Below are 23127 nucleotides of genomic sequence, written 5' to 3' on the forward strand. Positions count from 1 at the left end.
ATGGTTTCGACAACAACAGACTTGTATACTGAAACACCAAAGAATTCTGTGTTTTATGTGTTTCTTTTTCTTCTTCTTTTCGTATGTTTTCAACTGCGAATACACGATGGTTTTGATTATATAATCTTGTGGTATACGAGATATAATATAAAAAGAACCCGGATGTTACATCTGCTGACCGATATCGCACTTTTAACAACAGACATTCAATTCCGGAAACAATCATTTTAGAACTTATTTGTAACCAGAAACTTTTCGAAAGATCGGAATAAACTAGAAATTATCAAGTATTGCAATCATATCAGAAATCTAGAACAATCTTAAGGATTACGTCACAAATGACTCATTAAAATTTCTAGTCCGACTCCTGTGACATAGTCCACTTGTACCGACATAACAGCACACCTCAGCAAACAAGTGTCGGGTGATGACGACATCACTCTCTATCTGACTCATCCGCATTTGTCTGGTGATAATCTATTTATAGAATACCCGTAATAACAGCGTGTCGAGGGAACTTTATCGAATGTCACATGTATGGTTGACAGAGTTACGTCCCTTATAATATTTCTCTTCATCAGTTCAACAGTAGCTGTTCACCCTGTTCTGTTCCATTATTTATTAGTGTTTGTGAAAGTTTTTGAATGTTTAGATTAATCAGTTTATATATATTGACTTATGTTTTTTTTTATTTGTTTGTCTTTATTTCCCCCTTTTTTTCATTTTCACGACAAAATGACGATATCTTGACACTGGAGAACGTCGTTGACAGGGGAAGAGCAACAACTCGATGAAAACTCTTCAATGTCAAAGAAAGCTTTGGTATTGAGGGGTTTATATTTAACATGGATATTCCTTTTTTAACTCTTTAAACATTCATATGTTACATTCAAATACCAAAGACTTTTATGACGACGAACGGGTACTATTTAAACGCATAAAATACTGACGTGTTAGTTTATTTTACATTTATAAGTACGGGACAATGTGCGATTTTAACTAAAGTTGGTCTTCGGGCTAAGGAAACTCATCATTGTAGATCAGAAAGGTGGGACCTCAATGCAGAAATTAATTATGCACAGCTTTGTTACTGAAAACCGGGTCCATGGGTCATATCTTAGAATCTCCCGTGACTTCCACCAAAAACAATATATGGAAACAGTTGAGATTCCCCATCTCATTACCATATTTACAATCGCATGACACAAAGAGAATTAAACGAAACACAATCACTCTACCATGATTGCTCAATCAGCTTTGGTCCTGTTCCTGAGAACTTAGGCTCGGAGTTATAATATTGAAACAGTTGAGATATCCATACTATAAGAATACACACATAATATACGTATCTCTACGACACATTTCTAGTACTTAAAAGAAGAGATCGATTAGTTTCCCTGGGGATGAGTCTCATAAAACGCGGAAAGAATCATGTGAGCGATACATATCCTATTTGCCTCTTGTTATGCAACCCGTCTTAACCGTTGACAACCCAAGCGCAAAATATCGCGAAAATGATATATTGTCGGATTTAAGGTCTTCCAAATTTGTTTTGGTCTCCGTTTAGTGTTTGGGGTTTAACGTCCTTCCCACATCTAACGTCTTTAAGGAACATGCGGATGCATCTCTGGAAAGAAAGTGTATAGGTAGAAGAGAAAAGAAAAGATGGAGTCCCAAGTCTTACAAGCAGGGTAGCTGACCATTGTGTGTTCGTGGCTAGTTTTATGTATTTGTTACAAGCTCCTTTGGATGACTCTGGAAGAAGCTTGCTTTGTTCTGTTACTACTAGAGTTGTAACCCATAGTAAGAACCGTAGTATGCATCTCTGTTGGAACCAGATTAACTAATAGATATGTTTTTTTAACAAGACTAACCGTAAGGTATGGGGTTCGTTATAAGTTTCCTCCCACATGAAGACCCCCGCGCGCTAATTAAAACATCCCGGCCATCAACACTGATTAATAATAATAACAATTCGAGGTTCTTATACACCGTTTCATCACAACCTAGATCGTAGGTCGTCTCAAACCGGTTCACAAATTATTATCCGCGGTTATATTTATATAAGTTGAAACGACTTTTTTCATAAATAAAACTCCAAAACAATCAACTAAGAGTAATATAACACGCTTTCGGATTGAAATAAACTCTCGGTAAAAAAAACTATCCGTCAATTAATATATTACTTGTAATTAATACGAAATACCACTCCCTACATATCAGGGGAGGTCCAATCATACATCCTGTACAAGGATTATCAAGTCTCTTTGTGATTTACTAAAGACAATATCCAAACAACTGACAATACGATAATTACAATAATTACTACCAAGCAATTAACTATGTGGCTATATCTTAATAGGATAAGTCTTCCACTCCGTGAGATTCAACAGAAGCAAAATAAAATTGAACCCATTTTATATACAAAAACATACCTTAAAACAACCAATTCCATTTGGATCATGACGTCAAATAAAGTAAAAAATACATAAGAATAAATTAATATCAACATTTATTGTAGGAATACAACTTGACACACTCCTGATGTACCTAGTGGAATGCTGTGGTCTCGACTAGTACTGGTGAACATGCTTCAGCGGCTTCTCTCTATTATATAATACATTACAGAAACAGGTGTGGTTCGTCCATTTTCAGAACTAGGTGTTACGAACTATTTTGTAAAAGAATAGATCAATATTGTTAAACTAATCAGAAACACAGAGGAATCTGCTTAATCAAGTACAGTGTTTTAAAAGTTACTTTGAGATGCCCCAAGATGTATGATTTACTTAACAATTTTGGTATTAATTTTTGGGTATTTGTCCAGAAAATTATATACACACTTTAACTCACTTACACTCTACTTGGATGAAAGATATAATTTCATTGTGCATTAATTGAAAAACCATTTCAAACATTCAGCAAAAAGCAACAACGCAATACTTATAACAAACTCCAAAACAAAAATATACTACATTCCATATATACAAATAGCAAACCTTATAACAAATCAACAATATCTATACTGAGCAAGTCTATGGGACAAATCAGCACAGTATATACAATTTCAAAATACACATGTACAGACTGTGGAGTGGGGATCTGTGCCACACCCTGCAGAACAATGAGCATGGTGAGTTAAAAATTACCTGCAAAAACATTAACTGCAAAAATACAAACATTAAAAGAATTGTACATAAATATATTACCTTAATGATATTGTATCCTTGATACTCGAGGGGTTGCGCTTACTTTCACTTTCTGCACAGAGCACAAGGGAGCGCAACCCCTAGAGTATGGAGGTTGATGATTATGTGGAGAACTACAGATAGCTTATTGTATGATGTTAGATTGAATATGTAACTTTGCATTATACTGCGGTTCAAGCCCTAAGATCAATCATTTTGAGTGCCTCTAAACTCAAACTGGAGGCATGCAGTCACGAATATGTTAGTGATAGTGATATCAGGTACACTGTAACTTAAAATTCATTACACCATTATTACATGTGACCTACACTAGGTTTCTACTGCAGGTAGGTCATAAATTTCCACTTAACTTTGGACATCAGGTCCAGGTATCACAAAACTTCTAATTAAACTCTAATAATCTTCCAAACTTCCAAACCTCACATTTCCTCTCATATATTCTATAGTAAGATTTTCTGCTATTCATCAGTTGCTTCAAGTCAAAAAGATTTTTTTTTAACATAAATATTTTTCTACTACAATTGATGAAATATAGCTCTCAAAATTGAAAATTATTTTGGGAATCAAGAAGGTTTATAAAGTTAAGACGCTTTGCGATTCTAAGGCCTCATGGGTCCACCACTGTATTTAACCTCCAATAAGTTTAAGCCCAGAAGTCAACACACAATCTGTCTCAAATTATGGTTCTTAAGATTCTGGTTTTACTCCCCTATGGTGACCCCAAACCTAACTACATGTGTACCTGTTGATTGTCTCCCCCTCACCCCTCACCCTAACACTACCCTGAACCCTAACCCTGATCCTGTCCCTCCTGATCATAAATATACATGTACATTGCCTTTCTGTCTCACATATATTATACTGCATGTACATCATTTGTATTACCTATATAAAATGTTGCTACTTCAAACATTCTCTTAAAAAAAAATTCTTTCAATGTCAGTGAGCTCTATATCACTCTCACTACATGAACAGCAGCCTGTTGGCCCTAATCGCCCATCTAGCCTACACCCTCTTCATTTCTCCTTCAGCTACTGCAAACTGTCTCAATTATTCTGTGCTTCTCCACATAATCTTATTTACTATAGCCATATCAGTCTATATCTGTCTGTCCTGATCAACTTCTCATCCCATCTGTGTACCCTTGTCCTCAGACGGTTCCCCCACCTCCTCTCCTTCCTCTAGCACCTCCTCAACAATATCCTCTGCTGTGATGATCTCTATACATTCCTCCACAACTTCCTCTTCTTCCTCGTCCATATGTTCTATCACCTCAGCTTCTAGCACCTCTACCTGGTCCTTGCTGATTCTAACCGCTGCCCGCTCCACTGTCCCTTCATCATCTTCACCCTCTTCATGAGTTTTCTCATGGGCCTGCAAGATGGTCTTACGACTGAAGCCCAGGCCACAGTACTTGCAGCGGAACGCCTTCATTCCTGTGTGTGTGCGCATGTGGGACTGTAGGTTGACTTTTTGACAGAATGTCTTATCACAGAACTCGCACTTGAAGGGGCGGTCTCCTGTGTGTATTTTAATGTGGCGGTACAGGTCAGAAATCTTACTAAATTTACGATTGCATGTATCACACACAATGTCCCCTGTGTGGACCTTAGCATGGGCATTCAGTCGCACAATGTGATCAAATCCCTTGAAACATACACCACATTTATATGGAGAGTCATCGCTGACGTGGATCTTCATGTGACGTCGAAGGTTACCGCTTTCGTTGAAACCACGCGTACAAATTGGACAGCGGAATGGTTTTTCTCCTGTGTGTATGCGGCAGTGCATGCGTACCTCATACCTATGTGTGAAGGCCTTGCCACAGTAGCCACACTTGTAGTTCTTGTCCATGGTGTGCGACTTGAGATGACGGTGACAGTTGCTCTTGTTGTTGTATTCTTTACCACAGATGTTACACTTGTAGATATACTTAGTTTTAGCTGTGCCCTCCTGAATCTCTGCCTCAGCCTCTACCTCCATCTTGGCAGGGATGTCAGAATCTGCATATACTTCCTCTGATGGGGAAAGCTGCTGTAAGTCTGAACCAGGCATAGCTGGAACAGCAGCAGGGGGTGGGAACAAACTTTCGTCAATTTCTGTCGTAACATCTGCAATAGTCAGCTCGATGATGGAAGCTTCCTGATTAGGGAATTTAAGACCAGGAATAGACTTGTGGTTTTTTCTCTTCATATCATCAGGTAGGTTCTCAAATACTGCAATCTGTCGGAGTTCTGAGTGGGTGCGGAGATGCGAGGCGAGACTGCCCTTCTGGTAAACCTTACCACAATGACAGCACATGTAAACTTTCTCTCCTGAGTGGCATCGGATGTGGTTTGTCCAGTTAAGCTTGTTCTTGTACACCTTACCACAGATGTTACATTTATGGAAGATGAGTTGAGATGCATCACCTGCATTAAGTACCACTGTGCTCTCATTCTGAGTCTTGATGTTGTTTTGGATGATCTTGGTGCCATTTGGGAGGTGTTTGCTGGCAGATATTCTGAGTGGATTACGACGGATGTCCTTGCTGCTCACCTGGATGGCCACATCATACAGTCCCTGTCTGGTAAACTTGGGGAAGCATGTGATCTGTGTAGCCACATCTCGGTATTGCTTGGCCTTGATGGACATCATGGCGGTCTGCATACTGGAGTCACGTTTGTCTGGCCTCTCATGGATGTAAAAAGTCCCATCCTCCAAGGAAGCCATGTTCTGGTCACTTCCCTCCTTATTTGAATCCTCCACCATGTACAGCTGGATGGTACCATCCTCCAGAATCTCAGAACGGAGATTTTGATAGTTATTTGGTGGTAGACCGTCTATAATGATCTGTTTGTCACTTAATGCCTCCTCCAAGTGCTGTAAGCTGATGCCCTGTAGTACATTGGTTCCATCAGTGACAATCTCTTCCTCTGCTGTCTGTGTGGCATGTATCTGGACAGTCTCCACCAGCCGCTCTGTTTTCGGTTGTACGACTTCCACCACCTGTTTATCTCCCTTGTGGTCGGTGATGATGACAGGCATCTGTGTGACACCCTCCGACTCTCCCTGTATATCCATCACTGTGCTTGGGATGGCTACAGTCTTCTGTTTATCAACATTCAGTGATGGGATCTGTATCATCTGTACCTCAGACTGGATGTCTTTGACTGTGCTGGGAATCTGCTGTTCTTCACCTTGCATGTTGATGACGATCTTCCCCTGTTGTTCATGAGCCGTGTTTGCGAATTCCAAAAGATGTTCACTTGCCTGGAGCTCGCTGAGGGCCTGAGCGAATTCCATCATATTTTCCCCTGCCTGCACTTCGTTGATGTTGTAGGTCGTCATCATGGCCTGATCGTCTGAGGATGTGGCGGTACCATCCTGGATCTGCATGATAATGTTGCCAGTCTCATCATTGGTGATGTTAATGATGCCCCCTGCAGCTTGTGTCTCTGTGACCTCTGACCCGTCAACTTGTTCCAGGATTATCTGGGACTCGCTCAACATCTCCCCTTCCATCTCCACCACTGTCGGAATCTCTGATTTTTCAGCAGCCATGATCCCTCCTGACCTTTAGCAGTCGATCTGAAACACCAGAAATGGTTGATAAATATTTCGTAGTATATTTTCACAATCTGTACAGTGATTTTAAAGAAGGTAAATATATATATGTTCAATCACACTTATGATGATTTTTTTCAAGAATTTTCATTGAGTTCATTATAAAAAATACCAATTTTGGGAATGGAGGGGTAATACATAATTGGTTCTCTTATTTGTTAATATAATCCTAATATTTGTGTTAGAGCTCAATATAATTTATCAGATGTCCGTTCCAACAATTCTGTGCTGTACGTATACGTCTTTGTGCAATGGAAACCTCTTTAAAAACTAACAGATACGCATATACAGTACTAGTCTCAAGCTGAATCAAATTTTGAAATGTATTAGATTTCTGTGGCACTTGCTTGTATCCTTAAATGTATCACTGTTGTCAAAAGTGCGGGGGAAAAAAAATCAATATTAAGTATAGGTCATTTCTTTAAAAACATTGTTTACTTATCTAAGGCATCTCTCAAAGTACTTCTTTTTATTTACTTTGTGTACAAATATACAGAAAAGATGAAGGAAATACAAACATACCCTGTTAAATAGAGGTACCTACACTTTACAACATAAGGAGTATAACCTGTGCCAACATTAACCAGCAAACATGTAATTGACTGAAGTACATGGTGAACCATACAGACTGATGCAGTACTGGCAGGCCTAATTAGATGTCCAGCTACAGAACATTCAATGTCATATGCAATTAAGGATCCAGGTCCCACTAAACTGCCATTTGTTTCTCTAACCTCCCCTTAACACGTGTTTGGCTAGAACTGTTGCATATTTAAGCTTACTGAGTATACACTTCTGCTCTCCAGGTAGCTCAAGTGGTTTCAGCGATGGTACATTATATATGTTTAACAACCTTATGTCTAGGGTTCGAATCCTGGTTTGGCCTTGCAGAACATTTTTACACTCAGAACACGATTGTTGATTATATTTTGTGTGTTTCATCATTATGTTTTCATTTAAGTTCTGCAAGTATGTATGTACTTTTCTTTTCAAAAATAATTTATCAAAGCTATAGTCATGCTGGAAAATAGGTGTTTAATGCGTAGTTCAATTTTTTGTGCAATTTGTGATGCAAACACTCATGAAAATAAATTTTATTTCTCAGCTGGGATAAAACATTATGTACGAAAATTTATAACCTTGCTCACTTGAGCACTTTTTTTTCGAAAAAGCTCATATGAGCAATTCTGCTACTGCAAGAGCACACAAACATCTCATCAGACGTGTGAGCAAATTTTAATTGTGTTAAGTGTAAATTTGTTCTGCAAGTTTTGTATTTATGGCCTCGCAATCTGGATGATGTATCTAATCAAATTTGTCTTCAGTATCTATATCATGAGAATTGTTATAAAATGCAGACAAAGTATCTTATTTGCATTTGTACATATATCTTACCATTATGGAAATCATAAAAAAGGTCATAAGGTTGTTAACTGATTCCTTATTATGCACATGTCACCCGTTTAAGCAAACTATTCACAGGTATATCTTCCTCGAAAAAAAGAGGGATCTATATAGGTATTTCATACAGGCTCATGTCAGTGTATATAATATGAGATCATTTGGGCTCATAACTTTTCCTCAACATGATAAAAATAGTGATTGTTTGGTATACCCATGTCAAAAACAATGCCAATAATGACCTTTGCAGAAATTATTTGATGAAAAAATTGTTGACTTTGTCAGTAAAGTACCGTTTGAATGCAGAATTTTAGTGGAGCAAAATTGCAAAGAATAATGAAATTAATGAAAAAACTTACCAGTATATGCATTTTTTTTATTTCAACAAATTTTATTGGACAAAAAAAAATGAACAATTGGATGAGACAACACGCTTATAAGTCAATATAAGTCTTCTCCTTTCCGGTATAGATGGACGAAAAAGCATAAATTTAATACATAGCTCAACAAGACACTCATATACACTTACAAACATACATATATGTACATGTACATGGCTACATGCATTCCTGAAGTATCCATGTATTGACTATTATTGAGAAAAATGTGTCAAATCTCTAGAATAATGGCATATACCTCCACTGAATAAATCACAACTTAGCATAAAGCCAACAAGGCTGACTGAAGTTGGAAAAAAGCATGCAAAGCAAGTGCGATTTTACATGTACGCCATTCAAAACACTGCAGATTCTTATATTACTCAGGTAATCTGGCTTGACTTGTATCAATAGCCTTGTTAGCTTCATGAATTATTGTAAAATATCCAATGAAAATACATGCCATCATTCTTGAGATTTGAAGTATTTTCTTACATTTTTCTCGATAATAGTCAATACAAAGATACAGGAATGCATGCACAGGTAAGTGTTTTCATTAATTATAATATTCAATGCAATTTTGCGCCACTCAAATTCTGCATTCAAAAGCTACATTTCAGACAAAATCAAGAATATTTTCGACAAATAATTTCTGCAAAGGTCATTATTGACTGACATGGGTAAACCAACCAACTTCCATATATTTGCATTTTGAGGAAAAGTTATGAGCCTATCACATACTATATACACTGACATGGGCCTGTTTGAAATACCAAACACTTATCATGCATGGCTTTATTGAATATAAAAATATAGTGATATTTACAAGATAAAAGAAACTTTATTTAACGTCGCATATATCAAACTTTTGCGACAAACTTGATAAAAAGCAAACAGAAACAACAAACAAACTATACACTATCACAAAAATCTAGCACATAATCAGAGAGTAAAACATACAATATCTTAGCAGCATAAAGGCTGAATTATTCTGACGTTTTATCGACATTTTTTTGTATCGGTCTGTCGTCGATTAACATCGTTGATCGACGACAGACCGATATAAAAAAAGTAATTCGGACTAAGCAGCATATAATTAGCTATCACAGGCACTAAATTTAATTTTTGACCACTCCAAAAGAACAGAAGGCATCAAATACATCGACCATAATAAAACGCAGTTGGTAAATAAACTTTACAAAGTTTAGTGCAGAAGCCTAATAAATACAACACTTATACTACTGCTGTGTATTGTACTCTACAGGTTGGGCACAACGGCGCATACGGGTAATAATCCTGCATTTGGGTAACAGTTAACCATTTGAGCAGAGACGTATAATACATACGTCTCTGATTTGAGTAATAATTTTATTACTGAAATGAAAAACAATGATGTCTAAGTTTTTGTGAAAATGACAAACCATGCCACTGACTTCGCTCTCCATTGACTTCAGTGTGTAGGCAATGGGATCATTCAGTGCAAATGTGACAGGTAAGCATGTTTTATTTTGTGTGTGCTTTTTATAGCTACTCGACAACACACTATAGTATAAGCAATGGAGGTGATATACTTTGTCATGTTGACAAAAATTTAGACAACTGAATAAACATATTGTTATGCACAATTATTCCCCATTGCAGTAATAAAATTGTTACTCAAATGGGTAACTTTTACCCAAATGCAGGATTATAACCTATATGCGCCGTTGTGCCCAACCTGCTCTACTGTATCTATTATTCTATCGGCTCGTTCATATTACAGTAGAAAACTGTAGAATGCCAAACACATGTTGCTTTTGTCCTTATTATCTTATTAAGACCTAGGAGTCAGAATCTAAATTATATGAAATCATATACCCCATCAATAACTTTCAGGAAAAGACAAATCGAAAGTAAGACGAAATGAAAACGCTTTACACTCGTAAATCTTATTCAACAACATTATTTCCAAGCGCATGTCTAACCACTGGTTATCAAACGGAAGCTTGGACACCGTTCCGATATCTCAGTGCAAAGCTTCTAAGTGAGAACCCTGGGTTAGTTACACGCCATACATATGTAAGGTGAAAATACATGACCATTTGAAGAAATTTGGATAAATAATGTAAAAGTGACTTACCTCACCACAATAAAATGCTAAAAGAACTGGAAAATCTCATTTGTCCATGGATATTCTATCAAGAAAAATGGCGGTCTATGCTGCGTTCAAAGGGCAAATAACTCCACACTAAATTCATAATGTTGTAAGCGATTAAGCGATTTCATAAAATCTTTCTTAAAACTTTTCATATTCGTTTATATAATGAACCAAAACCTCGATAAAATAATATTTATACTTTTCCTGGTCGCCGAGGATATATTCTTCCTATTTGTGAATGGCAATTTTGAATTATATTTTTGCTAAGTCGCTTACAACCCTAACGTATTGTGTATTATTGCGCGGGTCCATGGTCGCATTCCCCTTCGCCATTTTGAATGCATCAGAATCAACCAGAAGCTCAAGGTTCTCCGTTTTCAATGAAAGAAATTGAAACATTTCAATAATTGATGGTAAAAAGTGTGTGTATACTAGTTTCCTTCAATTACAAAGATATTTTATTGATTTTATTTTGAAAAATGAGCATGTTGAACTGTTCCCTTTCCCCCCGTGTGCAAGGTGCCCGCTCATGGAACATGGTGGCAGGATCTTGAGTATGTTTGGATTCTTAATCTCGATCGACAAATCGTTTGCAGCAACTCATTCTTGTAGTCTAAAACGCTTGAATGTAATGAAGTTGTATTTTGTCGTAGCATCATCAGTTTTGTATAAGAGAAAGACCACTCGCTTTTTTCACTTCCTTCATTAGTAACTGCTAGCTTCGTTTCCTAAGACTAACAACCATCACAAACAAATTATTTATTTCTGAAAGCATTTTGGGGAATCCGTCACGAACGTTTTATCAAACTAAATCGATTAATTGGAGTTTAAGAAGCAAGATAAATAAACAGTAGAGTAGGTCCAAATCTGAACGTGTTCTATACTATATATGTAGAATGATATTTTATCAAGTTTCAATAGGTAGTTGTTCTGAACATGTAAAATGTACCTGTTACACAGGCTATATGGGTTCAAAACCTGTATAACTGTATAAGGGAGGCGAGCCAAAGAATTGTCCACGTTTGTGAATTGGCCTACATTACTGTGTACTCTAAAAAGACTGTCAAAATTTCAAACTTTGTTTCTTCAGTTTCTGCTTACATCAATGCAGATTTAACATAAAGTTTGGAAATGTGGCCCAGTAGAGGACTACTACCAGGCATTTCTGATCATGATGTGGTCTTCATGGAATTTTTCAACCCACCTTAATGAATTGGCCAGAAGCCTCGAACTATCCCCCTATATAAAAAGGCAAACTGGGACACCATCAGAAAGGAGCTGACATCTCTGGCTAACGATATCATCAATAACAAAATCTCAACTGTAGAAGGTATTTGGCAGACCTTTAAAACAACTAAATTCTCTGAAATTCCAACATGTCCCGCATAAAACTACTAAACCCAAAGATAATAAACTGTGGGTAACATTTGAAATTAACAAACTAATAAGAAGAAGGGACCGGCTTTACAAGCAATGCTAAAAAAACAGATCCCCGGACACAATTGAAAAATTTAAAGACATAAAACATCTCGTTTGTAACTAATCCGGAAGTCCTACTGGGAATACATAGAGGATATCATCATCCCCAGCCCAATCACGAAGAGTTCACCGAAATGAAAAATGTCTGGACGTTTATAAAGCATAAATGCACAGACCACAGTGGTATATCATCCCTGAAACAAGACGTCCTAGGCTTCTTGAGACTGATAACGTTGTTAAGGCCAATATACTTAATAACCAGGTTCAGTCCGTCTTTACCAGTTCAGAGGATATAAACCCCGCAGTTCTGGCAAACAACTATTCCAGTAAAAACCACTCGCCCTGTAATGCCTGACTTCGAATTCTTCATTACAGAAGCAGGCATAACTAAACTCCTGTCCAAGCTTGACGTCTCGAAGGCTGCAGGTCCTTATATGGTCAGACCTAAAGTAATATGAGAGCTAGCGCCAGAAATAACCCCCATATTATGTCGCCTCTTTAACCATGCATTCTCTTTATACTGGCGAGGTCCCGTCTAACTGGAAATTAACTAAAATTGCCCCGATTTATAAAAAAAGGCCCCAAGTCATTGACATGTATCGCCTGTAAAATTCTAGAACATTTCGTTGTCTCGAATATTATGAATAATGCTGATAAACATAATATCTTATATCCCCTACAGCATGGCTTTCGTCAAAAAAGATCTTGTGAGTCCCAATTATTAGAATTTATTGACAAAGTATCTAAAAATCTCGACATGGGCAAACAGACTGATGTATCAATAATAGATTTCAGTAAGGCTTTTGATAAGGAACACTAACACTTGGATTCAAAATTTCTTAACAGGCAGGTCCCAAACACTGGTCCTGGAGGGCGAATCTTCTAACACAGTCCCCGTTCAGTCCTGTGTGACCCAAGGCTCAGTACTGGGACCCAGCCTATTCCTATTTTATATCAATGACATAGTAGACAGTATTAAGTCAACTGTACGCCTCTTTGAAGAAGACACAATTATGTACTTAACAGTTGCATCTACCTCAGATGGCGCATCCCTGCAAAGAGACCTGAATTGATGCTCTTGCAAACTGGGAGGGTAAATGGAGAATGGCTTTTCATCCCGGTAAGTGTCAAAGTCCTGTCAATACACAAACCAGGAAGCCAATACTCCACCAGTACACGCTGCACAGCCAAGCACTAGAGCATGCTGATCAGGCGAAATACCTAGGGGTTACTATTACCTCTGACCTGAAGTGGGGCGCCAACATTAGTAACATTACTAATGGTTCCAACAGTTCCCTTGGTTTTCTTGTGCGAAACTTGGAAGATTTCCTCTTCAATCATAGGTCAAGGGAAAAGCCTACAAAGCTCTAGTGAGGCCTAAGCTTGAGTATATGCTAGTGTGGTCTGGGATCCATACCTGAAGAAGGATATAGACCAAATTGAGAAGGTCCAGCGATAAGCTGCCCGCTTTGTCGCTAATCGCCACAGAAATACCTCCAGTGTGGGAGCCATTATCAATGGCCTACAGTGGTGAAGCTTGGCAACTCGTCGCCGTGACGCCCGCCTCACTATGCTATACAAAACAGCCAACAACCTTATCTCTGTACGTTCCTCTGATCTAATTCCGGCTGTCAGACCTTCATAACACTGTCATCACCTTTAATTCCAAACTCTTTCCTGTAAAACCACTGCTCGGAAAGCTTCTTTCTAAGAACAATCTCTCAGTGGAATTCTCTCCCTCCTAACTTGGCATCAAGTGCTACACTATCTTCCTTTAAATCTGCCATTCCTTTAAATATACTGATTTAAACTTTTTTCCCCCCTGTCTGCTCATATACATGTCACTTGCATAATCTTCATCCTGTAAAAAGTTTCACTACTACTACATGAAGTAGGCAAGTATATGGTAAAAGAGGATACTTTTGTGTTGGTTCATTGAAGCGTGAAACCATCAAGGTCCACTCTTAAGGCCTATATCATGACCAACATCCCCGGGTATACTCATTTAGTTTAGGTTGACTAATTGATCTTGATGAAAAGGGAAATTTTACCTCATTTTCAATAAAAAATCAGCAACCAAAGGTCATTCAAATTAAAACTCAAACTACATTAGGGATACATCTGTAACAGGAGATAGAAATGCAACGGACTGACCACGTTTGAACCCAGGACCCTCCAAACTCTAGACGGATACTCGATACTCATTAGAGAGCTACCTGGTCGCTAATGATCGACTCAGTCAAGTTCCACTACATTCCTCCCTCCTTTTTCTAAGTCTTTGCCCTCCGAAGACACAACCCAGATTTGGATATCCTCTTGCTTAGTATTCACCCATGGCCAGTGCATGAAACGAGTTGGCAAGCTTGCCAATATTGTAACAGGAGAAAGAGAAATGCAACGGCCAGACCGGGGTTTTAACTCGGAACTCTAGACAGATGCTCTACCAGGTTAAGAATGTTATTGTTGCTATATATATATATATATCAACATTTAGAATTCAATGTGTTATTTACAACAGCAAACATTTTACATAACTAATAATTAGAGTTCCATATGTATACAGAAACTACACAAATTATCATTACCATTAAAATTAGAACATGTTATACAATATTTAATTGTACTGTATGTATTTAAAAATTATATAATGTATGTTCATAATCATATGTATCTGGTTTAAGGATATAATACAATTTCTAATTACACAGACTGTAGAGCGCTTTATATTAAAAAAAGATAGAGAAGAAGAGCAGGGCATTGCAAAGATTATAATTTTTGTTGGTACCTATATAAGTATTATTAGGGTTAAAACAATTCATTGAATTGCATCGTATTGTGATACTTCCTTTTGTATCATATCCCCAATATTAAACAAAAGGATATGAATTTTGGGTACCAAACATGTGCAATAACATATGGTATTAATATCTATTTCTGATTGATATCAATATCATTTTATCAGGTTCATATATATACTATTAAAAAAGACAATTTTATAAAATACTTCAACAATATCTTAAACTATTTATTTATATAATTTGGATGCAAGTTATATATTTAATTAGCTGCCATGTTTCATTGTTAGTTCCAAATCATGCAGGTTGGCTAAGAAAAAGAATTATGCAAACCAATTAAGATATATATTTTATGTTAAAAATATAATAATTGTTCAAATATTTATTAATCGAAACACTGTTTATTAGTGACAAAAGTGTAGGGCATTCGCCTAGGGCTAATTTAGAAAAAAATAATATTCACCTGAAAACCATTGTACATGAATTTTTAAGACTGGTTAATGTTAATATAAGAATCTGGCCAATGGGATTGCAAGAAATCATCAAGTGTATATATACAGTGTATATATACATGTCTAATCACATTCCTTCAGCATAAAAATGTTCACACAGTAATAAATGATTAAATAGTCTATATAGTCAAAACACTTAATGTCTATTTATCAAACAGAAATGAAAATTAAATTAATCTGACAAATCATATAAATTACATGTACATTTGATTGTGTTTTGCAGATGACTCATGTACAACACTGATTTAAAAGACACAACCATCTAATTGAAAGAATTTGAACCATTAAGAATGTCGGAGGAGGTTCAGTATGAAATTTTGGGGTCAACCGAGGCCCTAATGCAGACGATGCTCACCCCTGGGGCTATCCAAGAGGTCGCAGAGGGGGAGATATCTGTTGGAAACCAGGAGATCATCATTGATGGGATGCCCCTCCAGATTCCAGCAGGTAACTACAAGACTGAGGTGTTGGAGGACGGGACAGTGCAGGTGATAGTTTATCAGGATACCCAGGAGGAACAGGAACCAGAAGCCCCAAGATTTGCAGAGTCGGCCATACAGACTGACATTGACATTAGAAACAGACGTGCACACAGCATTGGGATACAGAACACAACGGTCCCACAGTTTAATAGTTACAGCTTTGCAGAACATGGGGTACAAACAGATCCTACTCCTGATGAGCCACTAGTAATTGAACCCAACTACAGCATGCCTGCCGAGTTAACAATTCCAGAGGATAATGACGACGAAATAGATGAGTCATTAATTGAAGAGGAAAACGAGGAAACAATAGGAAAGAAAAGAAAAAGAGGACGTCCTATTAAGAATCCACGGGTAATACAGAATATTCACACTAATGAGGAGAACAACTCGGTGAAGGGACTTCGCGCAGGCAAGGAAGTAACCTTCCACAAATGTGGCATATGCGGAAAAATCTACAAAAACAAAACCAACTGGATGACCCACCTCAAAGTCCATTCAAAAGAACAGGTTTTCATGTGTGGATACTGCGGTCAGCTGTTTCAGCGTTACAGTTTTGTTGCTCACGTTAAAAGTCACCAGGGTGAAGAAGAAGCTAAGGAGGAAGCTGCAAATGCCCAGAAAAAAAATGCTGATGCTGAGGCAGTTACTGCTGCAGCTGCCTCAGCAGAAAGTCAAACAGTAGCTACAAATGTCGACGAAAATCAGGAGTTTGATGTCACCGACGAGAATGGGGAAAAGCGATACATGGTACGAAGCCATCAAGTGACGCTGCCCAACCAGCAGGTGGCCACAGTTATTGACTTGGGCAATTTAATCGATGTTGCAATGAATGCAGAGGTGACATCAGATGCTGCAGATGGTGCGGATAAGGGAGACAACTTGAAACCAAGTACCTCGCAAACAGAAACGGCAGCGTTAGAGACGGCCTTGGCACAGGCTGAGGACAACCAAGATATTCCAACTGTTGCGGAGGGGGAGAATGAGGAGGTGGCTACCAAATATATCTACAAGTGTAATGTTTGTGGCAAAGAGTACAACAACAAGAGTAACTGTCACCGCCATCTCAAGTCACACACCCACGACAAAACGTATAAGTGTGATCACTGTGACAAAACTTACATGCATCGATACGAACTCAAAATGCACAGTCGCATTCACACAGGAGAAAAGCCATTCAAATGTGTAATCTGTACCAGGGCCTTCAACGAAAGTGGTAACCTCCGAAGGCACATGAAGATCCATGCTGGGGATGACACGCCCTATAAATGTGGCGTCTGCTTTAAGGGATTCACCGACTTGTATCGCCTCCATGTCCATCTTAAGGTCCACACTGGAGAGATTAAGTGTGACACATGTGGGAAAGTATTCGGTAAGATATCTGATCTGTACCGTCACATACGTATACACACTGGGGATAAACCATACAAGTGTGATCAGTGCCACAAAGCATTCTGTCAGAAAGTCAACTTACAGACACATTACCGCACACACACGGGCAAAAGTCCATTCCAGTGTGAACTTTGCCATTTCACCTTCAGTCGTAAACAAATCCTTGACAACCATATGAAGGTTCACGCCGAGATTGAAGAAGAGGGAAAATTGAAAACGGCTGGGGAGATCAAGAAGGAGGTGATTGACGAGGAACTTGAGGGTGCAGAAGTTCAGGAGGAGGAGGGCAGCAGTATGATGGAGGTCGTCGATTTGTCCGTAGATGAACAGACTGGACTGGTCGAGGTTCCAGTGGACTCACATGAGATGGAGACGGGACTTACACAGGAGGAACTCGCCCAGCTAGTTGCTGCTACTGTGACAGAATAATTCAGCACATACTAAACCCTGGTACGTGTATTCAATATGTACAATTAAGTCTGGTGTTTTCTCCAAGTCACATGGATTTGGAGAGAAGTTTTTCTGCACTTTGGGTTTGGAAATTTGAGACTTTTTAATAATACACATGACAATGTAAATTAGTGTCAGAGTTACTTCCCTTTTCACAAGCTGTTATTCAATTACCGTGCCACACATATGTACACCATATATGTACATTTCCAAGTTATTTACAATATTGATGGAACATCTGTACAATATTGAAAATATACTGTCTCAGTGCCTGCTTTCATGGCAGCCATATTGCTCAAAATTTCTGGTTAAAAATCTAGTACATACATGTACTCAAATATTAAACCTATAATATGCAATCATGACACAAGAAAAGTTTAATTCCATTTTAGTCATTTGATAGTAACTGTGTGACTGTCTGTTTTAAAAAAATTGGAATGTCCCAGAATACTTACCAATAAGTCTTCAAATGTTGAACATCCTATGTTAGGTATAAAACAAGAAAATATTGGTCTCAGCATGAATTAGATTTTTACATTCCGTTACCATATTACATGTTTTAATATAAGTCTTGTAATTTTCATTATCACAATTCAAGCCATGGATAGTTCACTGAATTGAAACATATTTGTCTGAAATTTGGTTTTTGTTCCATGAACCTTGACCCTTGACATGTCAAAGTTAAAATATTTTTGATCATAAACATCAGAAGTCAATGCAACAATACCTGTTCCCGACTATAGGTTATAAATTCTGCTTGATTACAATGATTATACATTTCATTTTGATTGCATTGTGTTATGATCATTAAAACAGTATTTTTGCATGTGAAAATCTGAGTCCAAGTCGTTAGTAAACATCTTTGAAGTTTTATGTATCAATATCTTGCCCTGTATACATTGTAAGAAAAGGGCACTTTATAAGAGTCTAGTGATATTGACAATTTATTATGGTGTAAAGATTAAAGTGAGAAGATGAAACTGGTGTTTCAGTATTTTCACACAATATACAATATCGAAGGATTTGGAAAAAGATCCCAAAGCTGTTAAACCTTTTTTTTTTTGCTCTACGAGGTTTGCCTGCCAAACAGAGTTGAGAATTAGCACAATACATTTATTTAGTGATTGTAATTCATATAAAAATCAGGCATAATACTCTTGTTCACCTATATAGCTGATCTGTATACTGTGTACCAGGAAATTGTTGCCACAGTTCAACTTTTGCATTTTCTGCCCTCTGTAATGAAGGCAATTTATCATGACAGCATATATTTATACACACCAGACCAAGCAATCTCATTACATGAAAAGAGCGAAATAACACTTGGCAAATATTTAATTTTACCAGTGAAGGGCAAAAGTTTGACTCGGCGAAAGTTTCATGGTATACAATAGCAATATTTGTAGGTCATTGATGTTGGAAGTTGAAATTGTTTGAAACTTTGTACATACTATATAGTTATAAATACTTGATATCGTTTCTTTAACTGTGTAAATATTTGTTAATTTTTTTTAATTTTTTTTTTATTGGCAAAATGTAGATATATGATTGTTACACATTATATGTATATAAGGAAGCGTTAAGATGATAAAACATATTTTGTCCTACGGAATGTACTGACAAACATTCAGTTTATGTATTAAAACAGATGTTAAATCCATATACCAATCATTGTTAATGTGCTAAGGTGAGTTCCCTGTTTATAAGAAAAACAACCTAACTTCTAATTTAATGGTATGTTTAATTTTACAGCTTTGTATAATTACATAATTAATAATCCAGACCTGTCTCCACTACACATTTCACTAATTCTATACCTAGAAGTACCTGTGTTTGACTACACTATATTTTTAAACATAGAAGAATGACGAAGAGAACACTATTTGGGTTACATAGGTAGATGTTTACTGGGTTATATGTTTCGGCCTGCTAGGGAATCTGTCATCAGAATAATGGTAGTGTAACGGGAGAAAGAGAAATGTACGACAAAATTGGAATTCAAACCCAGGACCTTCCGAACTCTTAGGCGGACGCTCAACCAAATGAGCTATCTGGTCATCTTATTAGTCAAGTTCTGCTACAGTAGTATTGAAAAAGTCTCAGCGAAGTAAGGATCCCGGTCGTCATATAGTTGGCTATTCGCTTGAAATTAGTTTTAATTTTTGTGTACATTTAATTTACTGAGGTAACTTATTACCTTACTATAACAGATATTCCAAAATATGTCCTGATCAGTTATTTGCATAAAACATCACCAATAGAACCATTTTTTCTGTTCACACATTCTACCATAATGACATTTTTTTTTTCTGTTTGTGTACAATGTAGTTAAATGACATGATACTCATAGAAAAATGTTGATATGCAAAACTTGTTGATAAAATAGACCATTGTTTGTAGAAAATGTTGTTTTGTCTAGTTAAGGGTTGAATTGTTTTGAAGTGTGTTGAGCTTTTCTGTTTATTTGTGAGTAAATTGAATGAATGTATTGGATATTTTTTTTCTGATGGCTATAGTATCTAAATGAGTTAACATGATTGTTGCTACATATCTTGCCAAACAGACCCCTTCATTAAGTATGCAAGCATGTATACATTTAAACTTGGTTGTAGCATATTCCATGAGTTAAACCTAATTAACCATTTACAGTGCCATTCTTTTCAAAAGTTGGCTCCTAAATACAAGCAGACCTGGCAGCAGTGTATTGAATTGTAATTACAATGTAGTAAAGGAAAATAACATATTTCTTTAAAATAATTGAGGTCCCCATTTAAATGTTTCCTTCAATTTAATGACAAGGAGGTGGTATCAATGCAAGTACCATGATATTATGATGATCAACAATGAAAAAAAGCTTATTTTGATAAAAATGTACAAAGCACATGGGGTTTGTATCCTTATACAAGTTTATCATTTCAGACAAGAGTGAACTAGAATTTAATCTGATTTCTGCCCTTAAAGTAACTGCATGTTATTAATTTCATGCATGCAAAGATTAGTGAAAGGGTCTGTTAGGATGGACTACATTACCAGTTCTACTGGACATGTACATTTATTGGTTCGAAAATGGGAAAATATTTCAGTAATTTTAGATAGCATTTCAGTTATATGACTGATCATATCAATAAGGTCATAAGGTAATAAATAATTTACTTATTACTGTACAGCAATTGCAACAATATACAATCGATTTTATTGTGAACTTTAAAACTGTTGTGTTGCTCTATTGGCTGGGTAAGGGGAGATAATTGAAATTATTTCTGCATTCATATATAGAAATTTCATTCAAAGTTAATTTCAGACATGCATGGTTTGTTGGTTATCTACAATTATTTTTCTTTGCAATAAGTCAGTTATTGAGATTGACTTAAGCCTGTTTATGTAATATATGCTTCATGTTTTCAAAAGTTAAAGAATGTCTAATTGCACTAGAATGAAGTGTTACAGTGCACACTAGTCGTCACCAATAAAACAATAGAAGTAGGTATACAGTTATCAGCTGTTTTTCTCCTGATAGTTAATATCAAACTTTCTTTTGCTATGTTCAGTAATAAAGTAATTGTTATTTTTCCAAAATACTGTCTTTTTTTTTATTATTCTTACTGTGATCGCTAATCTCAAAAGTGGAATTGTACTGGTTTGAAAGTACAGAGTTGATATGGTTTGTATGTACAGATAGTTGCCTGATTTGAAGGTACTGTTTTATACAACCTGAATCCTCTTGCTACAAAGTTTGTTAAAATTAATGACCTTCACCTATTTTGAAGGTCACAGGGGTCAAATATGTTAAAAACTTTTAAACAACTTTTTCTGAATAACCAAAATGCCAAGGGGGATGATATTTGGCCAGTAGCAAGCTGAGATGAAGGGCTACAAAGTTTGTTCAAATGAATGACCTTAAATTATATTCTAGGTCACAGGGGTCAATTGTCTTAAAAAACCTTTAAACAACTTTTTCTGAATAACCAAAATGCCAAGGGGGATGATATTTGGCCAGTAGCAAGCTGAGATGAAGGGCTACAAAGTTTGTTCAAATAAATGACCTTCACCCATATTCAAGGTCACAGGGGTCAAATATGTTAAAAACTTAAAACAACTTCTTCTGAATAACCAAAATGCCAAGGGGGATGATATTTTGCCAGTAGTATGCTGAGATGAAGGGCTACAAAGTTTGTTCAAATGAATAACCTTCACGCATATTCAAGGTCACAGGGGTGAAATGTTTAAAAAAAACTTTTAACAACTTTTTCTCGATAACCAAAATGCCCAGGGTAATGATATTTGGCCAGTAGCATGCTGAGATAAAGGGCTACAAAGTTTGTTCAAATAAATGACCTTCACCCATATTCAAGGTCACAGGGGTCAAATATGTTAAAAACTTAAAACAACTTCTTCTGAATAACCAAAATGCCCTGGGTGATGATATTTGGCCAGTAGCATGCTGGGGTAAAGGGCTATCAAGATTGTTAAAATGAATGAACTTCACCTATATTCAAGGTCACAGGGGTCAAATATGAGAAAAATATTTAAACAACCTCTTATGAATAACCATGGGTCCCAGGATGTTTATACTTTGCAAGTTGCATCCCAAGATGAAAAGCTATACAATGTGTTCAACATAATGACTTTGTTCGACTTTCAATCACAGGGTTGAAATGTTTAAAAAAAAAAATAACGGTCTTTTGAATGAATTTTAACCATAAATACTGATATTTTGCCTGTAGCTTTATTTTAGATCACTTTTAAGGTTACAAGTGGGAGTTTTATACCAGGTGAGCGATGCAGGCCCATTGGGCCTCTTGTTTTTATTGAGATTATGTCATTTAAAGGTTTATACATATTTGACCAAATGTGACCCTGAAAGTGGGACAAGGACATTCAAATGAAAAACCTTGATAGCCTGTCATACAAGCATGCTACTGGCCAAATATCAACATTCTGGACCTCATATGGTTATTCAGAATAAGTCGTTTTAAACATATTTGACCCCTGTGACCTTGAATTTAAGTCAAAGTCATTCTTTTTAACAAATTTGGTATTGTAGCCTTCATCCTAGCATGCTACTGGCCAGATATCAACATTCTGGTCCTTATGGTAATTCAAAAGTCGTTTAAAGATTGTGAAAATATTTGATCCCTGTGACCTTGAATAAAGGTCAAGGTTATTCATTTTAACAAACTTGGTAGAACTTCATGCCAGTATATACTGCCTAAATACCACCATCCTGGGCCTTTTTGATTTTCAGAAAAAAGGCCTTTTCAAGATTTTAAACATATTTGACCCCTGT

At 36.8% G+C, this 23127-nt stretch overlaps 2 protein-coding genes across 6 annotated transcripts; one reads left to right on the forward strand and one right to left on the reverse strand.

Annotated features, from left to right (window-relative positions):
- Positions 1-2192: 2192 nt before the first annotated feature.
- LOC110465350 (zinc finger protein 782-like) lies at positions 2193-10822 on the reverse strand. Of its 2 annotated transcripts, none has more exons than XM_021521107.1 (2): positions 10713-10822; positions 2193-6779 (listed from the first exon to the last, which is right to left on the reverse strand). In XM_021521107.1, the coding sequence occupies exon 2, from the start codon at positions 6750-6752 to the stop codon at positions 4335-4337; it is 2418 nt and encodes an 805-aa protein (XP_021376782.1). In that variant the 5' UTR covers positions 6753-6779; positions 10713-10822; the 3' UTR covers positions 2193-4334. The 2 variants fall into 2 exon arrangements, with proteins under 2 accessions (XP_021376782.1, XP_021376783.1); XM_021521108.1 differs by lacking the exon at positions 10713-10822 and adding an exon at positions 10451-10535.
- Positions 10823-10888: 66 nt separating this feature from the next.
- Positions 10889-21416, forward strand: LOC110465351 (zinc finger protein 260-like). Of its 4 annotated transcripts, none has more exons than XM_021521110.1 (2): positions 10889-11150; positions 15740-21416. In XM_021521110.1, the coding sequence occupies exon 2, from the start codon at positions 15807-15809 to the stop codon at positions 17817-17819; it is 2013 nt and encodes a 670-aa protein (XP_021376785.1). In that variant the 5' UTR covers positions 10889-11150; positions 15740-15806; the 3' UTR covers positions 17820-21416. The 4 variants fall into 4 exon arrangements, with proteins under 4 accessions (XP_021376785.1, XP_021376786.1, XP_021376787.1 ...); XM_021521111.1 differs by having other exon boundaries at positions 10889-11143; XM_021521112.1 differs by lacking the exon at positions 10889-11150 and adding an exon at positions 11206-11284.
- Positions 21417-23127: the final 1711 nt, after the last annotated feature.

Source organism: Mizuhopecten yessoensis, unplaced genomic scaffold (assembly GCF_002113885.1).
Source record: "Mizuhopecten yessoensis strain PY_sf001 unplaced genomic scaffold, ASM211388v2 scaffold11071, whole genome shotgun sequence".
Lineage (NCBI taxonomy): Eukaryota > Metazoa > Mollusca > Bivalvia > Pectinida > Pectinidae > Mizuhopecten > Mizuhopecten yessoensis.